The sequence below is a fragment of the Mauremys mutica genome, chromosome 14, assembly GCF_020497125.1.
Source record: "Mauremys mutica isolate MM-2020 ecotype Southern chromosome 14, ASM2049712v1, whole genome shotgun sequence".
Lineage (NCBI taxonomy): Eukaryota > Metazoa > Chordata > Testudines > Geoemydidae > Mauremys > Mauremys mutica.
The window spans coordinates 40165372-40193099 of record NC_059085.1 but is presented as its reverse complement, the minus strand read 5'-3'; the positions used below and the strand labels follow the sequence as shown (position 1 = coordinate 40193099).

General features: G+C 59.5%; 1 protein-coding gene across 4 annotated transcripts in view; it reads left to right on the top strand.

Moving 5' to 3' along the window:
* Window positions 1-27728, top strand: part of GSE1 (Gse1 coiled-coil protein) — a 354820-nt gene that overhangs the window by 189136 nt on the left and 137956 nt on the right. Inside the window, exon 1 of one of the 4 annotated variants that reach the window (XM_044987179.1) lies at window positions 3349-3907. The exons of the other annotated variants lie outside the window; for them this stretch is intronic. Coding sequence (XP_044843114.1) covers window positions 3865-3907 — 43 coding nt within the window. The 5' untranslated portion in view covers window positions 3349-3864. Of the gene's footprint in view, window positions 1-3348; window positions 3908-27728 lie in introns of those variants that run through there. 4 annotated transcript variants of the gene reach the window in all.

Here is a 27728-nt window from a genome sequence, read left to right as displayed (position 1 = left end):
GCGTCCTGGGGGACCAGCCCCGCTGCAGGTGGGCTGGGTGCCGGCCTCCCCAGGGCTCAGCTCAGTCGGCTGCTCAGTCGTGCAGTGCCACGTCCCCTCTTGCCCCGCTGATGTAGCGGATGCCAGCAGTCCCCTTGGGGCTCTGGCAGACAGGGGAGAGCTCCCACTCCGTCTCCGCTCCAACCTGCCCTTCTCTCTGCAACTCGCCTCGAGGCGCAGCAAGGGCAGAAGCTGCGGCTGTCTCGGGCCATTCTGGGCCATCCTTCAGCCACCCCCGGGAGTAAAGCACCCGTGGCAGAGATGGGCAGCGTGGGGACAGGTGACTTTACTCACACGGGGGGCTGGGTGCAGCGTTATCCTGAATGAGTTCCCTCTGAAGGAAGGAGGGGCCGTGATCCCAGTGAGAACTGGGGTGGGACTCCGAGACCCCAACCTCCCAGGATGGCATTGGCGCTTTAGTTTCCCCTGTCGGTAGAGTAGGGTCAAACCCATGTGGCGCACTCCAGGTGGGAGGGAGGCCTTCCTGCTCTCACCTGTTCCCACCTGGGTGGTTTTGTTGATGCTGGCAGCACGGGTCCTAGCTGTCCCCTGCATGGACCCTGCCAACTTGCCTCTCTCAGGCCCGCAGACGGGCCGCAGATAGCAAAGGCTGTAGTCCACAGGAGACCTGGTCTAGAGGTGAAAGGCTCCACGTCCTACTACCGCTCCTGGGTTGCTGTGTATCTGCCCGCAGGGGCTGTATGGCTGCCATCTCCCAGGGAGCACAGTGCCCATCCCTGTACCTTAGCCTCATGGGGTGGGTCCTATGAGAATCGACGGACTCTCACGTAGGTTAGTCAGAGCTGAAGGACCTGCGGTGGTGGTGATGTTTGTGGTGTTGTAACACCTGCAGGCCCCTGGTGAAATCGGGGGCCCGTGCTGCTAGGTCTGCCCGTTCGCAGAGAGAGACAATCACTGCCCTGGAGAGCTTGCAGTCTAAAGAGATGAGCAGACAAAGGAGGGCAGAGGAAACAGGGGAATTGATTTCCCCAAGGTCACAGGCAGAGCTGGGAGTAGGACCCAGGTGTCCTGGCTCCCAGTTCAATGTCCTGCCCGCTAGACCATGGCACAGACCTTCCCAGGGAGATGGTTCTGAGACTCCCCGACCAGGCTGCAACGTGGGGAGGTGTGTTCTCGTCGTGTCTTTTTGTAATGCACAGATTGGCATGGTTTTTCTTCAGAGTCCTAGAACCCAGGGCCAGACACACACTGCCTCTCAGTTGGTTAATGACACTGCAAGATGAAATATTCAGCTCCTCTTCCCTGTCCTAATCACCCTGGCTAATAGGGAGGGCTCTTTACTGCTGACTTGACGGCCTTTTTATGAATTGCTGCATTATGTGTTCAGAGCTTCCAATGATTTTTGTTCACATGTTGTATCCAGCTCTGCTCAGATCCTGCTGTCTGGGAAATTAACAGTATTGAGTCCTAGAAGTGATGGAGCTGCCGATTTCGCCAAAGGGCTGATCAATGGGCCACAGGAGTTTTGCCAAACCAGGTTCCCGCAGATATTAACCCTGATAGATTTGTCTTTGTTAGAATTTAGTGCTAGTGAAAGGCACCAGACTGACAGCCCCGGAGACCGAAGCCCACCGTGGATCCGCCAGAACGGGCAGTGCTGGCAGTGGCAGGGCCTGACTGAGAGGGGGCGTTCAGTCTTCACAGCCCGGTCTCCTGTCTGTCCGGCCACCCACCCACCCAGGTGGTATCCGGGTGCCTCCAGAGTGTAACAATCACACTTCTCCTCCCCAGCCCGGATGGTGGTTTTTCCTATGAGTAGTTGTCCCTCTGTGCTGGTCTCATGTAGGGTCAGAATAACCGGCAGAGCCCTTGAACTGGCCCGTGGGAAGTCAGTGCGGAGGGCCGGGCACCAGAGCTGTGTGTTCCTGGAGACCCGAGTCGCTGCATTTTGTGCCAGTGGGAGCTTGCTCCTGGCACGTAGTTTTGTTCAGTGCCTGCCCTCCCTGCCTGTTTGCCAGCAGACGTGCTAACCAGCACCAGTTGCTCCTCCTTTGGGGATGGCTGCGAAGCAGATGATTGGAGAAGGTGGTGGGGAAAGGCTGCATATCCCACGGCTGGTCCCAAGAGCCATCCTGCCCCTGAGCCCACTGTCCTCCAGTGTTGAGTGGCATTTCAGGCTCCGCCGGTCAGGCTCCCGCTCAGTCCCGCTCCGGGAGGCAGAGGGGGCTTGAGGAAAAGCCTGTAGGATTTAGCTGTCAGGCTGCGCAGCAAACACTTGAACAAAGCCAAGGTGCTGAGCTGTTACGAATGACGTGGGTTGTCGCACGGCAAGGATTTTACTTCCAAACGTAGACTCAGCCGAGCAGTGCACAGGGGCTATCTGGGGTTCGTCTGGGAGGCTGGGCATGGTCTTTGCGAGTCCAACAATGGTTTCTTTGTACCCATCGCTTAGGCGCATGTGACTGGCAGAGGGAACCGGACTTTGAGAATCTGCCACTGGAAAAAACCTCATTCTTTGCTGAAGCATTCCCAGGGCGCGTATTGCACACCTGCCCCTTGCCCCAACTCTGGGCACCCAAGAACTCCCCTTCCTCCCTCGCTGGGATGATTACTGCCTTACGGCAGGGCAGAGCGGGCCCACCTGAGATATGGGGGGGGCCATCCTGCTAGGTGTTGCCTGGACACCTGATGCCGTCCAGTGCTCTGCCCATGACCCCCCACTGCCTGTCTCTCTCCATCCCTTTATTTTTAAATCTTACCCGTTATCCCTCTTTTTTATCTCCCCTCGGTCTCTGTCCCATCTCTCCCCTCTCTGCCTCCTCTCTCCTGACGCTTTCCCACACCAGCCCTCCCACGGGGCTTGCCGGGGTCCAGCCAGCACCTAACATGGGCCGTAAATAACGTGGCGGCGTTGCCCCAGGAAGGTGCGACCGTAGGGACCTGCTCCCTGGTGCGCAGAGCATGTGCCGCAGCCCGTCACGCTGCTGCTCCTCGCCAACTGCAAGACGCAGCATGAGAGGTGGCCCCGTCGCACCAGCCCCCGGGCCTCTCCCGTCGCCCGGCCTCGGAGGGCAGCAGCGGGGCCTAGGTACACGGCAAGCGGCGGGAGCGTGGGGCCAAGCCGTCCTGCAGGAGAGGGGGCAGAGGAGGAGGGCTGCAGTTGGTAGGCTAGATGGGACGGCTGGGGGTGGGGGAGCAGGGGCTGCCTTTCCGCCCCTCTCTTATTCCCCATTTCCTCCCCCAGTAGCGAACACAAAAGCCAGAAGCACTGTTGCTCGGGTCTGGCGGGGAAAAAAACAAAACAAACCCCCAAACCCGGAGCGGCTGCTATTGAGAAATAAAAAGCGCCTCCAATTAGACGCTTTGGTGCTGCAAACTTGAGGCAAGGCACTTGAACTGTCACTGTGGAACCTTAATTAGCAGCTGCGGGTGAGAGGTCAGCAGCAACTCAGCAGTCTTGACAAGCCTGCTATCAAGTGCAGGGGAGTGGGCGGAGAAGGGGGAAGGAAAGCTCCTTTAGCTCAGGACGAGCCCTGGAACAGAGGGAGAGCTGGAGGAAGGCAGGCAGAGTTAAAGGGAATAAAATGGTTGCTATCTCCCTCGGCTGGCGCGCCGTCTGCCACGCGGCTCCCACAGCACAAGAGAGCAGCTGCTCCCAGTTCACACAGGCACCGTGAGCCCTCCCCGGCTCCGCGGGGCGAGTGCCGCTGACCCCGGGGCTGGGAAGTTAAACTCCAGCGGGAGGCGAGGAGGTAGGCGCTGCGAGTGGCCCTGTTCTGGAGGGTGAAGGGGGGAGCCGGACTAGCCATGCTGAGGATTGCGTCTTAGACCCGCTGGGTTCCCGCTGCCCAGGGCTGGGGCACTATGCTGGAGATGAAGACCTGGTCATCCTTGCTCCAGAGTCTGAGTAAGTGCAAATATTTACTTCCCTTGAGTGCCTGGCAGGAGGAGCTGGAAACACAAGGTCAGACGTGCCCTGGCTCCCGGCCCAGGCCTCTCCTGTGAGCCCAGCGGGGTTACCCTGGATTTACCCCAGTGTACTGGAGAGCAGTAAAAGGCCCAGACTGGCTGAATCAACCTCCCCCCCCCCCCTCCGAGCACACTCGGGGACTCTCAGGTTTGCTCTGTTATGCCAGCCGGGAGTGGAGGGGGCCAGGCGCTGGATCTAACAGAGAAGCCAGGAGCCCTCCCCCCCAAGGCTTGCCTGGCCACGGTCCCTCCTCCGCCCCTGGAGTGGGAGTGTTGGGAGATGCTGCAGAGGATGGGAGAATCCAGGGTGGAAAAGCCCCCCTGGAAAACGTTGAGCGTCCAACCCATGCAGCTGCTCTCTCTTCTGGAGCCAGCCCCGGTCCCCAGGGCGGGAGGGGGAGCGACATGCAGGGGCAGTGCGGACGGGCTGTGCCGGGGGCGGGGGAGGGAGGGGGCAAGGGAAGGTGAGAGGGCTGTGGAGCGTGCGGCCTAGATCTCACCGCGAAGCCTCAGCCCGGGCCACGAGCCTGGCACAGCCCTGGCGAGGGACGTGCCGTTAAACTGGTGTTAGGACCTTGCTCGGAAAGTAATTCGCTGGGATTGTGGCGCAGAGCGGCACCCCCCAGAGAGCGCCCGGCAGTGTGCAGGGGGTGCTGTGAAAACAGGGCCAAGGCATTTGGGCGGGTGCCAGGGGCCTCTGAAAAAGGGTTTCTGTGCAAAGTGATTTGACAGTAACTCCCAGGCGAGAGGCTGGGCCTTGCTGTGTGGGCAGCGATGGAGCAGAACGCCTGACTTGATTGCGTATGGGGCATGCTAGCTTTTGAACATTAGAGTACCAGACCCAAGAGAGGGTTTTCCCAGTGTCCCCCCCCACACACACTGCACTGTCGGCGGCAGGACAGATCCTCCGCATGGCAAGCGGGGCTGGTGTTTCACCCGCGGGTGTCCTTGTTTGTGAGGGGCTCCCATCAGGTCCCCGAACCCGGCTTGCCGCAGGAATACGGTTTGACTGTGGACAGCTCGGGGGGAGGTGCTTTTGTGGAGGTCACGGAAATGTGATGATTAAAGTCCAGCGAGTGAAAAGCGCTTAAACAAATCCTAAATCTGTCAGCTGCCAGATTAGGCTGCTTAAAATTTGCTGTGAGGCGGCTCCTGGGCGGAGGCACATCCCCAGTGTGCAGCCCTGTAAGCTCTCCTCCTGCCGGAGTGACTGGGTCGTTTCTCCCTCCATACCCGCGCAAATAACAATGAAAGCAAGACGTTGTATTGGTCGCTCAGCTGCCACTGCCCTTCCTCAGGAGCTGGCAGATCAGCCATCAGAGATCAGCCATCAGATGTCAGATCAGGAACTCAATGGCCCTGGGGCCGAGGGGGGACTCAGAGGCGGATGCAAGATGGCTCGGCAGAAGGGTTCTTGCCGCCTCAGGAGATTATGGTGTTACCAGAGCCCTGAGTGGCGGGGCGTGGGCCCCATTAGAACGGGGGGAGGAGAGCCCTCCACCCCCAGCCCAGCGTGGGCTGATGTTACAGGGTGGCCGCACGGTGACTGATTGTCATTATAAACCAGGAAGCCACGTGCTCTTCAAAGCCTGGGGTGGATGGGAGAGTTGTTGGTAGCCATGGGCAGCTAGGTTGCTCCTCATTTCAGGGGCGTTGGGGCAGTAGCTTGCAAGTCGTGCCACAAGGTGGCCCAGCACTGTACAAGCCGAGGTTAGGTCTCCCGCTGTCCCCTCCCCGATCGTTGTGGGACCCGAGTCCTGGTCCATGCTGGCCTTGGCAAGGCGTTATCCTGGACTGGCCCAGGTTCTCAGGCCTGGCCACCCACGTCCGAGTGCCCATGTCAGATGCAGCCCCCTCGTTGCCCTTCGCTCTGGTTCCTGGCAGCTGGAGGCTCAGAGCTTGCGCCCAGATGTCTCAGTGTGGCCTGGCGAAAGAAAAGCAAATGCAGCCGCCAGCCAAGGCAGGAGCTCGCAGGAATGGGCAGGTTTGGTCTCCCGCCCACCGTGTGCCGGCGGCTCTTGGGGGAAGCTGCGCAGCGCCCATAGCCCAGCCTTTTGCAGCTGCTTCAGGAGACGCTTCGGTCACGTTTGGTTACATTCAGGCTGAGTGTTGAGGGTCCCCGGCCCAGCCCCTCCTGTGTGACCTGGGGGGAGCGTGGGTCAGGGTCGGGTGCGGGAGTGCCGGCGGGCTGTAATGGCTTAGACACGACAGTGGAGGGAAGGGTTTGTTGGCCGCCCGATGGCGGAGTTGGCCTGTGCCTGGCATGGCCCTGCTCCAGCCCACACACAACTCCCCAGCAGCCCGAGAGTGCGGTGGTGGCACTAAAGGCCCAGGCTGCCGTACAGTGTGTCACCGCCAGGGCAGTTCAGAGCAAGCAAGCCGGGGACTAGGGCATCCAGAAGGGTGCCAGGCCCCGCAGCATTTCCGTCTGGGGAGCCCTGGTGGGAAAGGCTCAGATAAGGTGTGGTGCTGCCGGCGGGTGGGGCCTTGACACTGTGGCTAGCGGTGTCTCTTTGTGGCAGGGAAATTAGTCCCTTGTCCAGCTGCGGTGATGTCAAAGGCTGTGGTTAGTGTCTCTGAGGGACCAGGAGACGCTGCTTCCTTCTCTTTTTCTCTTGGCAGTCGGCTGACCGGGCTGTCCCACACCCACCTCTCCACGAGCTGGGAGATGGTGCTGGGGGGAACCGGGGTCCCTCTCCTGCCCTCTCTCCGAGCTGCCCCCACGCCCGGCTCCCCCAGATTCCAGGCTGCCGTTTTCCCTGTGTAACTAGTTAATAACATGAGCACGAGTAATTTCTGAGTAGTCCCCCCGGAGGAAGCAGCCACTGGTTTTTCTTGAAGCTACTGGCGGGACTTGCCTGGGCTAATGCCAAGGTGTCGCTTTGACTTGCTGGTTGTTGGTGTTTGGAGCCGTTGTTTGTGTCTTAGCGGGTGGGCTGGATGAGATGAGGGAGCTGGTTGCTGGAGGAGAGGCCCAGTGGCCTGGTCCGCCGTGGGGCCCCATGTGCAGTGGGGTGCTCCAGCTGAAAAGTACGCCTTTGGGCAAGGCACGGCTGCAGCAATGCTTGTTAAACCCTGGGGTGGGTGGGCCCCCTGGTGTGACTGCACACCTGCTCCTGGCCAGCCCCTGAAAGAGCTCAGAGCTAGCAATGGGCTCCGCTCCCCACCTTGTCAGCCTCCCATCTCCACTCGGGCTCCACCTCCTCCCAGGAGTATGGAGCGAGCCATTGGTTCTGCGCTTCCCCATTGGGCGTCACCTCTGGGCCACCAGCGGGTCGGGGTCCTCACTGCATCCGTCCCACTGCCCCTGCTGCGGGGGCCACGCCCTGTGCTGCAGGTGTGGGATAAAGCCGCAGTTAGGGCAGTTCCTGTTCTAGTGGCCTCAGGCATGTCGCCATGTTGTTGCCTTGTACAGGAGGGGTTATGCCAGCTGTGCAGGGGCCCTGTTCACGCATCACACAGGCTGAGTAATCCCCAGTAAGTCCAGGGGAGCAATTTGTAGCCTGCGGCCGAGGATTGGGTCTCCCGGGAGAGATTGCCAGCTGTCCTCCTGGCTGCTAGTGCAGAGTCCCTTAGCCCCGGGGGCAGAGAGTTCGGGTCCCCATGTGGCTCCATTGCCATGAGCTGAGGGGTCAGTGCAACCCTGTCAGAATAGGGGAGCAGCGAGATCACCCGATCTCATGCCATCGTCATGCTGCTCTTTCTGCCCTGGGCACAGAGGGGCCAGGGGAAGGAGAGGGATCGGGCCAGCTGCATCGGTGCATGCAACTGTGTCTCGGTCAGATTGGAGAGGAGCGGAGAGCAAGTGGGAAATCCAGTGGGAAAGAAACAGCTGTGCGCGCTCATCCCCATGACCAGAAACCCGATTATTGCCGTCTGACAACTGAAATGAGCATAGCTGCCGCCTTGTTACGGCTGCCATCGGTTAAGAGGCAGAGGGCACGGCAGGCCAAGCAGAGCCTTTGCCCTCTAATGCGGGCTAGAGGCACCGATTAAGCTCCTCTGGCTCCGAGGTTGCCTCTCCTGGAGCGGATGAGCAGATGGAGCCGTGGAGCAGGCTGTTCAGAGAGCCGGCGCAGCTAGAGTCGGGGCTGGGGTGGGCAGTGATCTGGGGCTCCGTGGAGCTGGTCTGCCAGTCTGTCCCGCTGCCCGTGCCGATGGGTTTCAGCTCAGGGTGAGCAGCGCTGTCCTTGTCTCACCCTTGCCGAGCGAGCGGCTCACCGTGTGTCCTGCAGTGTCTGTGACTGATGATCTGTCCAGAGCCCGCTCAGGTCTTATCCTGCCCAGACCCACTCCCTCCTCTGCTGGGAACTTTGCATCCACCTTGGTGGGTCGGATCCTAGGGGTATGGAAATGGCAGCCAGCAGGGCGAGGGACTGCGGGGAGAGGGATAGGACAGTCCCCACAGCCCCTGGGGAATGGAGGGCTGTCCCTGTATCGAAGGGGACAGGGGCTTGTAGCATGTCTGGTCCTCTGTTGATCCCCAGAAGGGGCACAGCACAGCCATGCCAGGTCTCTCCCTTGGAATCGGACTGTCCCTCCCTACTGGAGAACAGCGCCGGCCCTGGAGTGCTTTAATACAGAGAGAGAGCTCTGTGTTTCGCCGCTGCGGAAACTCCCAGGGCCATATTTATTTTCGAGCCAGCCTCGAACCCTGCATGCCCAGATAGTGCATGCCCAGCCACTGGAGCAAACCCTGTGCTAGCCACAGGACTGGTGTGTGCTGCCCCAGGCAGGGCTGTCTCACCAGTGACAGGCATGGGGGCTTGGATCTCCCCAGGGGCCTGGTGCATTCGTTTGGCGTTCGTTCCCCTCAGCCAGCCAGCCCAGCCCTGGGGGACCATCTAGGGGTGGGAATCTTCATTAGAGGCACAAGAGGCTGCAGTCTTCTCCTCTCCCTCCAGACACCACCAGCGTGTTGTTAGCCAGCCCCTAGGAGCCAGCCAAGCAGCGCCCAGCTCAGTATCCAGGGGCGATTTGTAGAAGCAGGCAGAGCGAGGAGCTGAGCTTAATAATGGCTCATCATAGCCCCAACCTGTGCCAGGCCACGTGCCAGTCCCTCCCTCCCTCTCTGGTTCCATTCCCTACTCCGATCCCCAGCACGGCTCAGGAGAGGAGCAGACACACTCGGTCTTGGGCGCAAGCTGCTTCCCAAGACCTCACCCTCTGCGTGGCGATTTCACGGGCCCTGGTGGTGATTCGCAGTCACCCTCCGGGCAGTAAATGCACCTGGTGCTTCTGCCTCCAGGGCTGTTCTGGGCTGGCCCCGGGGCTACTGGCCGGTGGAGGCCAGAGGGAGATATTGGGGTGGTCTCGCTCGCTTTGTTGAGGCGGAGGTTAAGCGAGGGCAAAGCCGGATGGTACCAGAGCTCCCCTCCCCCCGCATGGCCTGCCGCTGCCTCCCCCAAGACCCAGGCCTTCAAGTGTCCTTTAGAGACTGTGAGAACTGGCAGCTCATGACACTGATGAGCTGAGTTTGGTCTGGGGGTGACGAGCAAAGGCAGTGCTCCCCTAAGGCCCGATGAAGGGGGTTTCCCCTCCCATTCTTACTGTTAAGGAGACTGAAGGAGATGCATGGGGGGGGGTCTGTCTGTCTGGACACATTAGAAGAGTAATTCTCTGCATGTCTGTGGCCTCTTCCAGGAGCCCAAGCTAGAGGGAGCCGGGCTGTACAGCAAGAACTCCCCTTTCTGCTTCAAGCTGCTTTCTCCCTGGCCCTTCCAGCTCAGTTCAAAGCACTTCCCAGACATTGATCAGTTTAGCCTCCCCTCCACGAGGTCGCTGGGTATAATTAGCCCCATTTCACAAATGGGGAAACTGAGGCACAGAGCGAGCCGAAGGGCCCGACTCCCAGACCTGCTGAGCGTCCTCGGCTCCTGCCGACTTTGGCTGGAGCTGGGAGCTCTCAGCAGCTCTGGAAGTCGGGCTCTGCCAGGCTGGGCCAAGGCCCTGACTTCCAGCCACCTGCATGAGCCCCAGGCTCAACCCACCGGCCCAGGCTGTGCTGTTGCCCGGATGGGAGTGTGAGCGATCCCCTGTCGTCATTCACGGGGTGAAGGAGCCCCGGGAACCCAGCTCTCTGGATTAGCGACAGCGAGCGGTGGGGTGAGGGGGAAAGAACCCCGGTGAGTTTTTAACAGCTATTGCCTCCTGCCACGTAGCATGCCGCCCTCCGGGCTCCCGCGCCGACGGGGAGGGGATGTCACTCGTTCCCAGCTCCCAGCAGCACCGCTCTCGTCTGGAAATGAACCATCACGCACACTGGCTGGCTGTAGGGGCCGCCCGGCCCCGTGGAGCACTGGTTAGCGCGGGGGGAGGGGCAGGGAAGCTCTTTGGGTCAGTACGGTGCGAGGGGAGGGTGTTCAGTGCAAGTGATGCAGAGGGTGGGGGTATCACCTGATGTCGAGGAATGTTGGGGGGGTTTCAGCTAATCCAGTCCCTTTGCCAGGGCCGCCCTATAGACTACCTGCTCTCCTCCTTACCAGTGGCCCTGTGGGCACAGACTGGAGGTGGGACTCCCAGGCACCCAACCGCTTGAGGGGCTCCAGCCTGCCTTCCTCCCACTGCCTGCTAGACAATTAGCGCCTGCCTGCCGCGCTCCTAATCTGGTTTTGTAGCACCTGACTCCTGTTAAATCAATATTGAGCTGGCACTTGCGACGGCAGAGCTACGCGGGGCGGGCGATAGCGGGGTGCGCAAGACCTAGCACACGCTCCCCCACCCCCAGTGTCTCCAAATAAGCCCCCCCCCCCGCCAATCCCAGACGAGGAAGAAGTGAATAATCCTTTTGGGACAGCCGCGGGAGCCCCAGCCCCTGCTATGTGGCCGGTATGTTGCCATGACTGCAGGGGAGCAGAGGTCAGGGCCCAGATGGGCTCTGTCCAGGCTGATCATTAGGGATGTCCGTGGCGTGTTTATGAGTCCCTGAACGACCTGCTCAGCCAACTTGACCCCAGGCCGGTAATGAGTTAAGGAGGTTGGAATCGGGAGGGTGGGGGTGCCGGGCGCAGACGCTCTGTCCTCGGGCGGTCTGAAAGGCCCAGGAACTGGTCCTCAGCCTTAATTGGGGAAAATAGGCGGCTGGAATGGATGGTGGCACTTCACATGGGGCGGGGGTTGCTGTGGGGAGGGTCCAGGCTTTAGAGCTGTTCTTGAGGTGTGCGGAATGAGCGGTTTTGTGGGCATCGCCCAGACTTTGCTTGGTGTGACCCATTGACGCTAGCTGGGAGCCGTTGCAGAAGCAGTATCTTTCTGGCCACCAAGGAGAGCCAGCCTGGCCCTGCCCACTGGCAATAAACATCCAGGCTACAGCAGTGCCAGCGAGGAGGGCGCTGGACTGGGATTCAGGAGTCCTGGCTTCTATTCCTAGTTCTGCCATTGACTCGCTGCATGGCCTCTGGCAAGTCACTCCCCCCGCTCTGGGCTGAATTTTCCCCAGCTGCAGGGATGTATCCTGCAGCACGTCCTAAAAGGTGGCTCTGGTTGGCTGCAGGAGGGAGCAGGCTCCGGCGGGGAGCGCCTCTGCCGGGAAGTCGGATGTCTGGATGGTGCCCGGAGGCACGGCTGATTGTAACGGTCTTTGCTGGCCCCACTGGCCCAAGCAGGGCTGTGGTTCTGGAACAGCTGGCCGTGGGGAGGGATGGGGAATGGGACCCTGATGTTCTCCCTATCTTTGCTGGGCACTAGGTCATCCGAATTACACTGTTCCCCCTTCTTGTGGTGCCGTCTGCAGGGTGGCTGGTGATACTGTTTAATGCATTAGCCTTTCAGATCCGCTGGCCTGTTTTCAAATCCTGCCAAAATCACAGGGGAGCGCGAGGTTGGTGGTAACCGGCTAGTTCTTGGCTGATGTTTGTGCGTCACAGCATGCCCTCCCCCACCACCCCACCCCCAGGGGACCAGGCCTGGCTTTCGATGCAATAGCCGGGACTCAGTGGGTCAGGCTTGGTTGGCAGTGGCTGGGCTGTAAGTGGGTGCAGGACTGCAATAAGGGGGGCTGCTGGAAGGGTCAGGGCATTGGCAGAGCGTGGTGGGGAGCTGCAGGCTGGACTAGCGGGGAGGGCTTCCTGGGAGGTTTGAGGGATGACGACAGAGCGTGGGGTGCTGGTGAGGGGTGGGTGAGATCTTGCATAGCCGGGGGGTCACTGGTCAGGACTGAAGTGCGTTGAAGGGTCAGGGCTGGACTGGCAGGGGGTGTTGCAAACTGCTTTGGAGAATAATAGTCTGGTGTCGCTCCGCAGGGCAGCCTGCATTTTCCAGCCATGCAGCCACTGGGAAATCTGCCTGAGCATCCGCCTTCCCTTGCCCTGTGTGCTGTAGCTCTAACCCGCCGACTGGTTCAGTGTGGCTTGTAAAGAGATAGGGTTAAACGCCCAAGGGGAAGAATGCCTTAAAGCCCATGTGCCAGCTCAGAAACGAGTGTTGCCTTTAATACACCATCCTTCAATCCTTATCTCGCCTAATTTATTGGACATAACTAGTGGCGCTGATGGATTCGTGGCTTAGACCTTGGCTTCTAAATTTCAGCATTAATAATCTCTCCCTTCATTCTGCTCTCCAGATGTCTTTAATTTATCTGCTTATTCAGTAGGGGTGCAACCTAATGTCCTCTCTGCCAGTGCTAATGTGGCCCAGGGACAATAAATTTTGACTTGTAAAAACATTTCCAGCTGAATTAATTGACCTCTTTGTGCCTGGCACTCCTGACCCTCCTCCCTTTTAGGTGATTGCCGGGACGGACCCTAATAAATGGAATCCATGTCAGCTCCCAGCCTTCCTCTGCCCTCTCCCTCCCCCTTTGTGTGCAAGAGACCGAGCCGTGGACATTTGGAGGGAGGTGGAGAAAAGGTATTGCTTAATCTGGAGTCAGTTTTGGAGCACTCGTCCAGAGCAGCCTCCCCGAGTCCCCCCAGAGTGGCGAGTAATCACAAAAGCATTTCCAGACACAGTCCGTTCTTCCAGCCACTTCCTCTCTTTGGGAACGCTGCAGTTAGCGCCTGAGTTGTGTCATAACAATCGAGTCCTCTCCGCCCCTGTTTGCCACGCTGGAAGGGGCCCCGCAGGGCTCCGCGCTCTTCACAGGGCAGCCGGTTCTGCTTGACCCTCACGCACAGGGAAGGAGAAGGCTGTTGGGGGCAAAGAGGGGAGGGAGCTGGGGCTGACCGGACACCCATGTCCTCTGGGTGATTACCATCGGGAATGAATATCCATCCCCTCCCACCCCCCGGAGCATGTCGTGTCCCTAGCGTGTCACTGTTCCGGATCCTAGCCATTCCCGGGAGGGTAGAAATCGAGCTCTCCTGGCAGGAAGAAGGTACCACCCCCGTAGGAGGCCTCATCTAAAGCCCACTGATAGCAATGGAAAGACGCCTGTTGCCGTGGTGAGGTTTGGATGAAGCCGTAGAAGCATGGGCCCTGCAATGTGCTTCATGGCTTTTCCATGAAGACGTACAATGGTTAGTCCTGTCTAAAGTGCGGGTTGGCCTGACTCAGCCCTGCTCTGGCGAGCCATCAAACCTAAGCTGGAATAACAGGTTTGTTCTAAAACCAAATTGCCCTGACAGACGATTGTAATCACAGAAGCAGCCTGTGAATTTCCTCTGGTTTGGTGAACCCCAGTTGAGAGTTTTGTAAAGCCAAACCCACAAGGTCTCTCCTTCCCTTGCTTAGAACCGATCATTTGGGGAGGGAAAAGTGCGGGAATGATTAGTTGATGGATTGAATCAGCTGGTGGGGCCAGGCTATATGAGCTGTGGTCATTAGCTGGAGCCCCAACCCATCGCCACCACCTCCCACCCTCTTCCCCCAAATTTTCCACTCAGCCGTGCTCCTTTGGGAATTCACGTTGCTCAGCCCGGCTCTCCAGTCAGAACCGGTCTCTTGTCACCATCAGCCCTTGGGAAAAATCCACATAAAAACAGAGACAGGTGTAAAGTGCTTTCAATTTATGGTGCCCCCAAGCCTTTAATGGGCTTTCTATGGCCACTGATATTCCAGGGAGTTTTACTAGGTGATAAACCAACGGCACACGACCATTTTACTAAATATGCCGCTAATCAGGTGCAGTTCCCATGTACAGGATCTGGACAGGAGTCGGGGGTGTGTCCGTGTGTGTGCACATGTGCGTTCTGAATAACACCAAGCATCGGTGACACGGTTGGCATGTCCCAAGAGCTGCATGAGCACTAATTAACCCTTGCGATAAGGGCAGTCTGCTCACCCCGGCACTACAAATGGCGAAATTGACACCCAGAAATGGGAAGTGAGTTGGGGCAGGGTCACACCAAATCAGTGCCAGCGTTGGGATTAGATCCCAGGCAGTCCTGTGTGCTCAGTGCTCGAAGCCACAGTATTATGGACAGGGCTGGTAACTCCACCTGTTATTGTGCCGGCTATTACATCCCATCATAAGACCCCGCTTCAGTTGCTTTTAACTTGGCCAACTTAAACTGTTTGGGCTGAGATGTCCTACGCAGGGTGTCTGCCTCAGGCTGAATTATTACTGTTATGATTTTTGAAAGTCTCAGCCAAAACAGTTAAGCTATTTCTGAGAGGCAGGCAAGAGAACAATAAGTTGTTTCGCAACGTTACAAAAATTCTGGCGACCTTTTCTTTGACCATCCCTGGTGCCCCCAGGGTATGGAGCAGGGGCTTGAAATTTGGCAGGGTGGGGGCCTGAATGTTAGGGAGGTGCCCTTTGTCATCCATGTGAAAATCCGTCCAGATTTGCCTAAGAGAGAAGCCTTTGAAAAATCAGTTTGCAGCTACTCAGTAGTGACACTTTCGATCTTAGCGGCTAAAAACTCCAGAGAGTCCATCCTCACTGAGCATGCCCCAACATTGAGCAACTGGGGTGAAGCTACACCTGCTGATAGTGGGAGGGCAGAGTGAGGGCAGCTGGCTTCAGCAGTGTTACTGAGCATGCTCAATCCGGGTGAGCCCACTCAGTACAAACTAAGCAGCAACTCTGGGGAGCAGGAGGGGCACGTGACCCCACATGCCCCTTCCTCCACGTGTCACCTCTGCCTTCAAGCTGATTCGGGCTTGACTTGGGCCGGGCACCAGATCTGAAAGTGGAAAAAATAGTATGTGATCATGTCATGAAAGACTGTACGAGACATACAAGCTGGCCGAATTACTGGTGCACAGGCAGCCCTACTGTGGGCATTTCCGAATGTTTGAGTGCTTGACTTTGCCACCCTAATAATGTTATTTTAACATAGATTTTGTGTGTGTTTTATATTGACAGAGGGTGTGTATGGGACGCAGAAGCAGCAGGCTTATCACGTTGTGTGCGCGCGTGTGAGGGTGTGTATGGGACGCAGAAGCAGCAGGCTTATGTTGCATTGTGTGTGCGTGTGAGGGTGTATATTGGACGCAGAAGCAGTTGATGCGAAGGGTGTTTGATTAACTGTTTGAAGCGAAGGGTGGTGATTAACTGCTGTTGCTATCAAGTCCAGCCCGTTGTTGTTCTATTAAAATGAAACAACAGTCAGGACAAAGTGATCCTCTCCAACACTCAACAGATCTTGTCCTGCCTCTGAATTCTGCTCTCCGTGCGGCCCCATTGAAATCCCTCGGCTAGCCCGGGTGTGAATGAGAGCAGCGCTGGGCCCCCTGTGGATTGGTGGGGTCACTGCTTCTGGGCTTGGCCATATGGGAAAGTTTTGCTGATTAAGCCACTGTAGTTATATGGCCAGTCTTGTCCCAGAACATCCCCATGGCTGTACTGGAATAGCCAGGTTGGTTGAAATCCACCCCTCGCTTAGACTGGAACAGCTGCCCGCTGCAGACAAGGCCTTAGCCGTGACTAATTTTCACTTGAGAGCTCTGGGAGATGAGCCGCATTCAGCTGCTGTTCGCTTACCATAACCATAGCGGCGAGCGAAGCCCCAGCAGCAGGATCCCTGGCACAGGTAGCACGGGGAAGGCTCTCAGAGTTGGCACGGGGGCACTTGAGACGCAGGCTGTTGGGGAAATGGCGTCTGTTTACTTGTCAGTTGAGCGAACGTTTTCAGGGGGGACCTGGTTCCCTCTGTAGGCACCTAAATGAAGTGGCCCCGTTTCCCAGGGGATGAGAGTCTGTGGCAGCCCCGCTGGGATTGTGTGCTCTCTTTGGGCTGCAAGGCTTCTCTCTCTCCTAGGGCTGATGAAAGATAAGCATCCCTGTAGCTCAGGGCTGTAACTCCTGCCTGGAGGAATAGGATATAAACCAGAGTGCTTCGCCTGGGCCTCCGAGGGGGAAGCAGCCTGCACGGCCTTCCTGTGTGTCCCCCCTGGAGTTCTCCTTCCCCTGCCCTGCCCCAGTCCTGCTCTCCTGCTGCGGCTTGGGACCCTGTGGCAAACTGGGAACGTGCAGTGGGCCAGTCCTCAACATGACACTGTGGTAACAGTAACATGACGTTAGTCAACAACAGTCGATCACTAGCAGCCTGCCAGCCTGTATCCTGAGGGGGAGATTTTGCAGCTGTATCCAGGGGAGCCCTATTAGACTTGGGGGTGTTTTTTTTTAATGGAAAAACTGGGGGATGTTGTCATACTAATACTCAGCCTTTAACACAGTGCTCTGTAGTTCTTCAGGGCTTCCCAGACACTCACCGAACTAATCTCCCCAGACCCGTGGCACAGTAAATATTGCTGTGCAGATGGGGAAGACGAGGCAGAGAGGTGAAGGGACTTGCCGCAGATCAAAGCATGAGTTGGTGACAGAAGTGGGAGAAGACGTTAGGAATTCCTGGCAACCAAAGGCGGGCTGCTTTCCCTAGAGCAAGATCGCTGTTGATCTAACGCCCTGTCCTCATTGCAAGGGAAGCAGTGCTAGCAGCAACAGGATGGGCTGGACAAAGCCTGAGAGGTATCTGCCACTCAGGAGTCTAATCCTGCACCGATGCTGGGTAGGTTCTGATGGGTCCTTTTCTCCCCGATCAGCCACGACTAAACCATGTGCTAGCTCAGTTTCCGTGGCCCGTTCTCCTGACAGGGCCGTCTGTCCGAGAGCCTCAGGAGCCGAATGCTGCCATAGACTATTCCCTGCAGTGGTGTGTAGCACAATTTTTTAACTGACTGCTCAGATCACAGACCAATCAGGTGGTGAGGGGCACTGCATTAGCCAGGGCAGGGTCTGCAAGCACCATTTCTAGCAGAGGTTTGTGCACACAGAGGTCACGCTGAACCTGGCTGGGTGCATTGGGCCAGCTCACGGCTGGCATTCTGCGTCCCTGCGGGCTGAGCCAGGAAGGGAATGGGAAGACTCCAGGTGGAGTTTGGCTCTCGATGGCTTCCCCTGACCTCTGTGCATAGAGGACACTGACGTGCCAGGTATGGCAATGGGAGAGTGGTCATGCAGCAGCATGGCCCCTGCCCGGTACCTCCCCGAGCACACTCGTTTTCCACTTCCCCGCTCACGCGAGTGCGGCGGGCTCCGGCAGGGATGAAATGAGACAGAGCTGAGGTGGTGGGGAAGGAGACACGCTGCCTCTCTGGCTGCACACCTGAGAACATGCTGATGAATGTGTTTACTTAATTAATTGGCTATGTGAGAGCAGGAGCGTGGTCTGGTGTAAATCTACCAGCGTAGCGTGGGGCTTGGCAGCCTGCAACACAGCGGATGCAAGACTAGACTTTAAATAAGGCTGCAATTATTGTTTGAATAATTGAAGAACAATGGGCAGGCCTCGGCACTCGGCGGAATGGGCTCTGATCCGTTGCCAGGGCGTGGCTCTTGGACTCGCAGGCGCTGATGGCAGAGGCCCCGGGCGCCTCGTCGGGGGGATGTTTGGCCGTAGGGGAGTGGGGCTTAGCTCCTGCAGGGCTGGGCCAGCGTTGAGCAGAGCTGCCTGTTTACCAAGTACCTGTGTACTCGCTCCAGCCAGTGAAAACCATGGCGCCTGGGGGTGACAAGTGAGCAAGTGAAGGTGGGGAGCAAAGGCTAATCTCCCCCCCCACACACACACCTCTGAGTGCCTCCCTCTGCGTTCTGGGATCTCCCACTTGTAACCCCCAGCCCCGAGGATCACTAGGAGCTGGGGGTAGTTCTGTTGCGGGGCTAGGGTCTGCCACACCCCACACTGCAGCACCTCCTCGCCCGACCCAACCCAGGAGTGCTGCTGGCAGGCGCCAGCCCTGTGCGCTGGTTAGAGGTTGTAGCAGGGGCTGGGGATGCGTGAGGCCTGTCAGAATGGCCGTGGGGATAGAGCGGCGCCCCCAGCTGGCCCAGTCCTGAGTCCTTCCACCCACCTCAGCCACGCAGCTCGGCCCTGACCCGCAGCGCCCCCGGCTGGCCTGGCCCTGACCCGCAGCGCCCCCGGCTGGCCCGGCCCTGACTCGTAGCGCCTCCGGCTGCTCCAGTCCAGAGTCCTTCCACCCACCTCAGCCACGCACCTCGGCCCTGACCCGCAGCGCCCCCGGCTGGCCCGGCCCTGACCCACAGCGCCCCTGGCTGGCCCAGTCCAGAGTCCTTCCACCCACCTCAGCTATGCTCCTCGGCCCTGACTCGTAGCGCCCCCGGCTGGTCCAGTCCAGAGTCCTTCCACCCACCTCAGCTATGCACCTTGGCCCTGACCCGCAGCGCCCCCAGCTGGCCCGGCCCTGACTCATAGCGTCCCCGGCTGGCCTGGCCCTGACACTCAGCACCTCTGGCTGGCCCGGCCCTGACTCGTAGCGCCCCCGGCTGGTCCAGTTCAAAGTCCTTCCACCCACCTCAGCCACACACCTCGGCCCTGACTCGTAGCGCCCCCGGCTGGCCCAGTCCTGACCCGCAGCGCCCCCGACTATTGCTGGTGTCCCTTTTGGTCATGCCAGGCGGTGTGATGGGTGAGTGCTTTGAGCACTAAGGCTTGGGACGAGACCAAGGAAAAGCAAATTCTTTGAGAGGCTCGTGCTCCCAGAGGAGCTGGTTCTTGCCAGCGGACTGCAGCGATCTGACAGTCTTCGCGTGGTTTGAATGGGGCTCAAACCCAGCTGAACTGGTCCCGTGACGCTACCAGGTGAGGGCGTCTGACTGGAGCAGGTGGAGTCCTGAGCCCAGGCTGTAGCAGTTCCTACTCCAGCCCGTCCCTCCCCACATCTGGAGTGGCACGATCAGGCGCTTGCTGTGGGCGTGTTAATCTCCTTGGTGCCAGCTGTGTCCTGCCAAAGGGCAGCGCTGATCCTGACTCCCACACCGCCCAGCGGGGCGATGGGACCCTTTCCGTGGGTGAGTCAGGCCCCTGGACACTAGGAATGCTCTGGCCAAAGGACAACAAGTCGCTAGCGGGTGGGATGCACGTCTTCGCTTGGGCGGCTCTTGCTCCGAGCAGCATCTCGGCCAGCCAGCGCGGCGCCCTGGCGCGGCGAGAACGCGAGGCCTACCTGACAATTGATTTAAATCATTTTCTAGAGAACCTTTGTCAAATAAAAAGCCTTTAATCACATTTGTATCCATTCCCGGCCTCGGTAAATCAATTTGAATTGAGCCGGGTGCCACGGTTACAGCTGATTAGTGTGTGTGTGTATGGTCAGATTAATGCCAGCCGGGTTCACTTAATGGGGTCACCATCATTAGCTTCTGGGTAAGCCTCGTAAGCGCTAATGTCAAAAGAGAGCGCCGTGCGGAGATGTGCTGCTCCGGGGGCGGTCCTGCTCTCTAGCTCCTCCCTCCCTGTCCAGCCCCTCTTCCTAGCTACTGCCCGTGGGGGGCTTTCCTTCCCAGAGCGCTGAGCGTGCCCTCCAGGACTAGGCTAGGCAGAGAGACCCTGTGCTGAGCTTCCTCCAGAGCCTCCCATTCAGTGGAAGATGGAAGGGCCCTGACCCTATGGCTCCCCAGGGATCTGCCATCTCCACTCCTCCCCCGCCCCGGTCTTTGGCCCTCTGCAGCTTTCATAGCTTCCTCCAGCTGTGCCAGCCCCCAGCAGCTGCCCCCAGCAGGGAGGGAACTATTCCATCCTGGCAGGTTTGGGCTGAGCCCAGCAGAGGCTCCCTTTGATGTCTGGCGGCCCAGGCTGTATTTGGTGCTCACAGCATGCCTGGCTGGTCTGTTCTGGCTCTGCCCGCTCTGACCCATCACTGCAGCAGCACCACTCAGCCATTGGGCACATGGCTGGGCCCGGGTACGGCACCATAGGACTTGACTTCTTATTCTGCCTGACCCCTGGTGTCCCCCAGTGCTCGGCAGAGTCCCCGGGCATAACACAGCCACGTGTGCTCCTCGACAAGAAGCGTGGGACAGTGGGGAGGGGACTGGCCTAGCCGTCAGCAGACCTAGGATCTATTCCGCACTCCGCCAGGTGACCGTGGGCAAGTTGCTGCCTTGCTCCGTGCCTCAGTTTCCCCATCTGTAAACAGGGGACTAGGATACTTTATGCAGCTTCCTAAAGTGCTTTGAGGTGACAAGGAGGTGCACAGAATTATGATTATACCCCAGCTAATGCCTGTCTGCTTTGCTAGAAAAGCCTGAGGTGATGACCTGTGAATACTGTTACCTGTGCCTCTCCTATGGAAGTGAGCCCAGGGACGAGGCCTGCCCCCTTGCGCTGGACTGGAACAGTCCCCCACTGCCTGTCCGTGTCCCTTTGTAGAGCTCTGTCACGCTCCTCCATGCAGCACGCAGGCCACTGCCCCGCTCGGGGGGAGCTCTGAGCTCCCAGCTCTGCCCATGTGTCACCCCCAAGGCTGTCGGGCTGAGACGGAGGAGGGCAGAGGTGGCGTTGTAGCCAGCTCCCAGCACCAGCTCTGGCTGCTGTCCTGGGGAGGCTCCGGGGGGGCAGGTGGCGCGCTGGCTGGCCGTAAGGCACAGGGCCTGGCTTGTTGTGGGTCAGGCAGGTAGCTGGCTGCGTTTTCCATCCTCCCAATTGCTCTATATGGCGTCCTCCGTTCCTTTCACACTCTCAATTATTTATAATTATAGCGCTGGCAATCTAGACTGCTGTGTCCTATCCCATTAAGGGGAGCGGAGGGGGGGAGGAGGAAGGAAAAACGTGGACAGCAGTCGCCCGCTCGGGGGCAAACATGCACCACGCCTCCCTCGAGCCTCAGGCAGCAGCAGGAGTGCCAAGGCCTGGTGCTGGTGGGACCCGCCGGGCTCTCCTGGGCAGTCCCCCGATGCTCCCTGCACCGCCGTGCGTAGTAGTGAATATGTGGGGCAGGGAAGGTGTGCGGGGGGGGGTTTGCTGAGTGGGCTGGGTGAGGATTCGGGGGTGGGTGGGTGCTGGGAGAGGCGGGTCTGACGCGGCTGTCGGTGCCGCAGACACCCTCCCTCTTCTCCCGCTCGCCACCCGCACCTTTCTGCAGCGGCTGCCCCAATCCAGCGCTCGCGTGGGGGCCCCAGTTCCTGCTGGCTTTGCTACTGCCTGCCGGTATCTGGCACGGTCCTTCCCCAGGCTCGCCCCGGCGTGGATTGGGTGAAAGCTGGGGAGCGGTCGCGGGCAGCAGAGGGCTAAGCAGGGTTGTGCTGGGGAGGCGTGTGACTGAAGTGTGCCCATTGACTCAGAAGGCCACATCCACTCCTGCCGTGTCTGTAGCACGTGGCTCTGCGTGTGTGTGGGAGCCACTCGGCCCCTTGTCCTGCCACGAGCCCGCTCCGTGGCCCCAGAATGCTTTGTGGTGCTTGGAAGGAGACCGCGGTCGTTACGGTGGCTTCTGAGGAGGGCAGGACACGGGTTGGGAACAGCTTTGCACTTGCCTGTGCCGACTGCTGGTGACAGCCTGGGAGGCGGGGGCGGCTGGGCATCCCTGTCCAAATGCACCGTCTCCTTGGTCCCTCCTGCCGAGAGGATCAACCCCTTGGGAGCCGTTTAGGCCCCATCACCACAGCAAACGCTGTGTTGTCGGGGGGTGGGGGGGATCGTGGATGGGTGCACGGGGAGCTGTTGGTGCCGTGACGCTGAGCTGCGTGGGAGCCCTGGACAGCCCCGGCTGCTGGAGATTTTTATCGGGTGGTCTGGTCCTGTCGGCACAGCTGCGGCTGATCCATGTGATAACACGTTCCCCATGCGTGCTAACATGTGCTTTGTGGACAGGCCTGTAACAACTGGGCCCTGGCAAGCCCTCCTGCTCCCTCCCCTCCGGCTCTGCTGCAGGCTGTGTGGGAAAGGCCCTGTACTCCCAGTTCAGCACCCGCTGGCTGATCAGCATCCAGCTCACGGCCATGGTGGCCCCCCCAAGGAAGGGGAAGGAGAGGCCTCGCATGACACCTCCTGTGCCTTGTGTGGCCGTGCTCAGAGGCGGATCCAGGATCCAGTACGCAAGGTAAAGCTGTGAGGGGCTGAAGCACTCCCAGGCGGGCACGGGGGGATGTCCTGCTACGCCCGACTGGAGAGCAGGGTGTCTGCGCCCCGCCCAGCATCCCAGACACACTGGAGAGGAAACGTGCGGCTCTGAAGCGTGCGCCGCAGTTCACGTGGCTTCCCCGCAAGCCTCCAGAGGAGCGATAAACAGATCTTTGCATCCCAGAGCTGGTTAATTTGTTTTCAATAGGTTTCAATCAATGAAGTGTGGTCCCCGGGAAGGGAAAAGTGCACCAGTAATTGGCTAAAATAAATCACTTGGCACTTCCCACGCAGCCCTGGCTGAGCTGCCAGGCCGAGGGGCCCGGGCTTCCGAACAAACCTGCCAGTGGGGTTTGTTCCCTCGCTCGCTCGCGCTCTGTCTCGCTGCGGCTGGGTGGCACCATGGGAACCGGGCCCTGGGGCAGCAAGGACAGGCCGTGCCTTGCGTGGCAGTGATTAATGCTGCCCTCTGCGCCCGCCAGGAGGACCTTGGTGCTGACGTCATCTCAAGCTGCTGGCTCGTTTGTTTTGCTTTTCCCTCCCTCGTGCCCTTCCCCTCACTGCTCCTCCTCCTCCTCCTCCTCCTCCTCGGAGCTTTGCTGTCCCTTCAGGGCTGCCCCCCCTTGCCACAGCTGCTTTTGGGCTAGGGGCTTCGACACAGTTTGAACCTGCAGCGGAGCAGGGGCATCTCCCCAGGCAGGGATTTTGGCTCGGAGGTGAAATTGCTGACAAGCTGGCTCCCCTCCTCCCCATCCCTGCTGGCACTGCTGACTGCGCCTTCGGTCCGGTGGCGCTAGGGGGCGGATCTGTGGGCCTGGGCACCCCGGCGCATTTCCCCGTCGGATCAGCTGACTCGAACTCAGCACCTGTGTCCCGTCCCCCGCCACCCAGGAGCAGTGTCCTGCCTGGCCTGGAAGGATGGGCTGCCATGATACGGGCCGTGGAGAGCATGAAGAACTAAGGCCCCATCCTGCATCCCCAGCTTTTCCCATCCCCCACGGTGACCTGTGCTCTCATGGTACCCATGGCAGCAGGCCTGGGGCCCCAACGTGAGAGCATGGCCCCAAGGAGCTGGGAGGTGACGGCTGTTAGTTGGTTACAACCTAGGAAGGATCTGGGGAGCCCCCCCGCATCCCAACCAACCCTGAAACCGTTCCCTGTGAGACGCCCCGGACATGCAGCAGGGAGGGTCCCGTCCCCTAGGGAGACTCTCCCTGGTCGCGCTTTGCATTGCCAGCAGGCTGCCGGCTCAGCAAACGGACTCCATGCTCCAAGCCTAATGAAACGCTCCTGCCTTAACGAAAGCAGGTGCCACCTGATCGGAGGAGGTCAGTGCCTCCCCCGGATCACAGCTGGAAACCACCGAGGGCGAGTGTTGGGAGCCTACCTGTAATTACTGCACACGGCACCTAGATTGCGCCATTCCAATTAATTAAACACGGCAGCGACTCCAACTGCGCTCCCTGGCCTCGTATGGTGCCATATTCTTCACCTCAACTGTCTGGGCTGGGGCTGGGTTTCAAATCTGGGCGGACGTGTCACCTGCGGAAAACGGTGGGGTTCAGCTGGAACCTCGCGGCCGGCAAAACCTGTAATTAGAAACCCTCGTGTCCCGGCGACGGGTCTTTCAAGCTGTCAGAAGCCACAATCCAGCCATTTGATACAAGACTGTCATTACTGCACTGAACCTATTAGCTGCAGGTAAATAACACATTGTGCTAGGGAGAGAAAGCCGGCAGGCGGGGGAATTGGCTGGCTCTTAATTAGGCCCAGCGGTGCAAAAGATGGATGATTTACCCTTCTAATTTCCTACCTGAGAACCACGTTTCCGGGGTCCTGCCTAAGCGCTGGAGGGGCAGAGTGCTGAGCTAGCAGATTCCAGCCCTTCCCGCCTGGTGGGCCTCCCAGGGCCTTCCCCCCTTCCTTGTTTAGTGGGACATTGATGGGGCCCTGCTGCCAGCAGCTGCTGGGCAGGGGGATGTGATCAGGGCTGTTATCAGGCAGTGCAGCTCCTGATCCCGGGCCAAGATGGAGCAAGGCAGAAGCCAAGCTAAGCAGGCTGCAGTGGGGACAGTTCTTCCTCATCCGCTCCATGTAGGTTGGGGGAGGCACTGGCACAGGGGGTGGGGCCCGGCTGCACACTCCTGAGTGGGGAAGTGACCTTGGGGGGGTGTCTGGCTTTAGTGCTTATCCATAACCCCTGGGGAGGCCTCCCACGCCCCCATCTCGTGGCTTGTCCCCACAGGAGCAGGGTGAGAATGGCTGTCTGCGGCAGATGGGTGGTACCCGGATTGCCCCGCACGTCTGCCCTGTGCCGGCGCTGAGCTGCCAGCTCTCTTCTTCTCCATGGAGCCCTCGCCTTCCCCCCGGCTGGCTGGCTGGCTGGGTGCCATCGTGTGTCAGCGGCTGATAGGTGTCAGAGCAGCCCCAACCAGCGGTCAAGCAGTGTACGGATGTGTGCACACGTGTCTGCACCACGCTGTGCGTGCGTAACCACTGCGTGTTGCACGCGTGCATCTGTCCCCCCCCCCCGTGGTTGTGGGAACACACTGGCACGCACGTGCCCGCTCACGCCCTACGCTGGCGCCTGCCCGTCAGTCTGTCGTTTGCATTGCAGCAGCACGGCCGTGTACCAAGGCCCCCTACGGGGTGGTTGTGACACCCTGCCCACCCCAACACAGACCTGCCCACCCGCTCGTGCCCAGGCGTGCCCGCTCTGGTCAGTCATCCTGGCCTACACCTCCCATCACAGGGCGGGGCTGGAGGTATCGCGTCAGTTTCATGAAGCCAGGTGCTTGGACTCCTACAGTTAAAATCCCCCTTCCCAGCGGTTTCTCTTCCCGCAGATACCAGCGTGAAACAATTGATGGTCTCAGGTCCAGGCAGGGGATAAATCTGTGCCTGCCACGGCTTTTAAAGTGCCTGTCTGGGTGACATATTTGGTTGGTGTGAAGGTCTGGATGGAAAATCAATCACCAGGCTCTATCCACGCCCGCCGCCCCCTTTCGTGCTGCATTTTCATTGGCCAGTCTGCAGGTTCGGTACACTAGCATCCATCTCTATTTGTGTCAGGCCGGATTGCCTTTGTCTTCCGCATGGATCCCACCCCAGAGAGCCGTATTCAGTGGCCACCGTTCTGGAGCTCCACCTGGGAAATTAATGACTAGGGGAGGGGCATTTTCCGGGAGTGAGCGGGGCCCAGGGGTTGTCCCCTGCCTGCCTCTCGCACACAGGTGGCCACCCCTTCACACCACCTCGTGGAGATGTGGTACTGCCTCTGGGCAGGGCAGCTGTGCGGCGACACCGTATTCGCTAGGTGAAACTGGGCCGTGGGCAGAGTGCTGGCACAGGGCTGGTTCCCGTGAGCGCTGTTTTTTCTCGAATCCTCCTGTAGCAGGATCCTGATGCTTCTCGTCCCCAGGAGCCCGTGAGAGGTTTCGTTTTGCCTCTTGTTACCATAGCTCCCTCTGAAGCCCACGTTCTCAGTCTGAATACGGAGATCGCTTCTCTCGATGCAGCCACCTCTGGGGTGGGCTGCCTCCACCAGCTGCTCTGATTCGGGGGGGAGTGAGCAGTAACTTGCCAGGCTGGCCCCGCAGGGAGTGCATGTGGAGGCAGAATGGGGCCGGGACTCTGGGGCTCCCCCATTTCCTTTTGTGGGAGGCACTGGGATGACCACAAGGGGCAGGACTTGGACGTGACCTGTCTTCTAGCTAAGGTGTTGGGATCCGGCCCCCCTCCCTGTAGTAGCTGAGCCCCTCACAATCTGCCCATAGTTATCCTAATAGCTAAGGCAGTGCGCTAGTCCCCCTTTGATGGAGGCTGAGTGACTCGGAAGGGAGTTGGGGGCAGAATAGGAGTTGACCCTGGGTCTCCCGTATTGGAGGCAGTGCCGTAACCACTGGGCCATCTTTCCTCTGCCTCCCAGCTGACGTCCCTTCCGGCAGCACACAGCAGCCCATAATCCTCTTCTGGGCCCTGGGTCTACCTCCTGCATCTCCCAGCCTGCGTTTCCCCAAGAGGTTTCCTTGCCGAGCCCTGGCCAGGCCCAGCCCACGTAGCTGGGGGGCCCTGGGAGTGTGGCTGCGGTAGGACAGCTGCCAGTGTCACCTGGAGATCTAGGACATGGGTGGGGAGGTGCGGGCGAGGTGCTCCAGGGTGGGAAATGAGACTAGGGAGAAAGGGCCTGATTCTCCGGGCGGGGAGAGGCTGGCTGTGGTAGAGGGGAGGGGAGGTTTGGGGTCGAACCGGGGGGTGGGTGTGTGGCAGGAGAACACGTCGCCATGCAGTGGGTTACATCTGGGACTCCGGGACATGCCTGTAGAATAACTCAGGGCAGAGGCTCTGTCTGTGATCTGCCTATCCAAGGCTGTAGCCCAGCCCCTGCCCCAGTTGTCAGTCTGTTCCACACGGGGCAGTCGTAGGCCCAGCTGTGGTGCCCATTTCCTGAAACGGCGTGTTCTGGAAGCAGCCAAACTGCCAGAGCGAATGGACTCCAGCCTCGGCTTCCTCTGGTGCCGGCCTGTGCCCAGCAAGGGGAGGGCTCCCTGTGACGGAGAGAGTGCAACGTGGGGAGCATTCGTAGCCATATCTCTCTGTCTCTCCCTGCACGCCCATCAGCAGCAGGTGGGGAAACCGAGGCACAGAGTGACTCCTCTTGTGTGCTAAGCTCCTCTCCCGGCACCGGCTCTTGCTCCTGCGGGCCCAGAGGGATGAGACAGAATGGGGAGTCTTTGCGTCTCTGCATGATTAACATACCTCTTCCTCCACCCGTCCAGTTCCGGCCATGGCTGAGGGTCAGACCCACCCCTCCCGCCCAGCGATGGTGGCTGTGCACAGCCCTGATTAGAGAGGCACTCCGGGGGTGCTGAGCGTCTGCAGCCCCCCCGCTCCCTCTCCTCGGCTGTGCATGCAGTTTGTGCAGTGCTCCCGAGTGCCCCCCTCCACCGCCTGATCCCTCTCTCCTGCAGCCGCTTTCCCTGACACAGGCTGACAAGAGCCATTTCCAAGATGGATTGATTCAATTTAGCACCAGTTTTTTGCTGGGTTTGGTGACGTACGGCTCCCCAGCCGGAGCTGCGCCGAATGGGACTCCCGAGTGCTGAGCCTTTGTTAGAACCACGCCCCATGGGCCAGCGCCCGCTACGCGGCTTTGCTGGACTTTGCAGGGGGACCAGCGCTGTGCCCGTCCCCCCAATCCCTGGCAGCCCAGATGGTGTGGCTGAGAGCGGAGGGCCCCATTGCATCCCAAGGTCTGAATTTCAGTCTCCTTCCCCAGCAGCCAGTTCTCCACCTCCAGGCCTGGGCTCCGGGAGAGTCTCTGCTCAAGCCCTCGCGCCTCTGGGCTGATGAATTCTTAATGCCAGTTGCAATTGCAGGCAGCAGAGGCAGCGGCTTGGCCACCCCGACTCAAACCAGGCACATACAGCGTTTGTAGAATCCCGACCCCACAGGCGCCAGCCAGCTGTGCCGGCCTCACGCCCCTCCCTGCTCCTTCCCCTCTCTCTTGTCCCACTG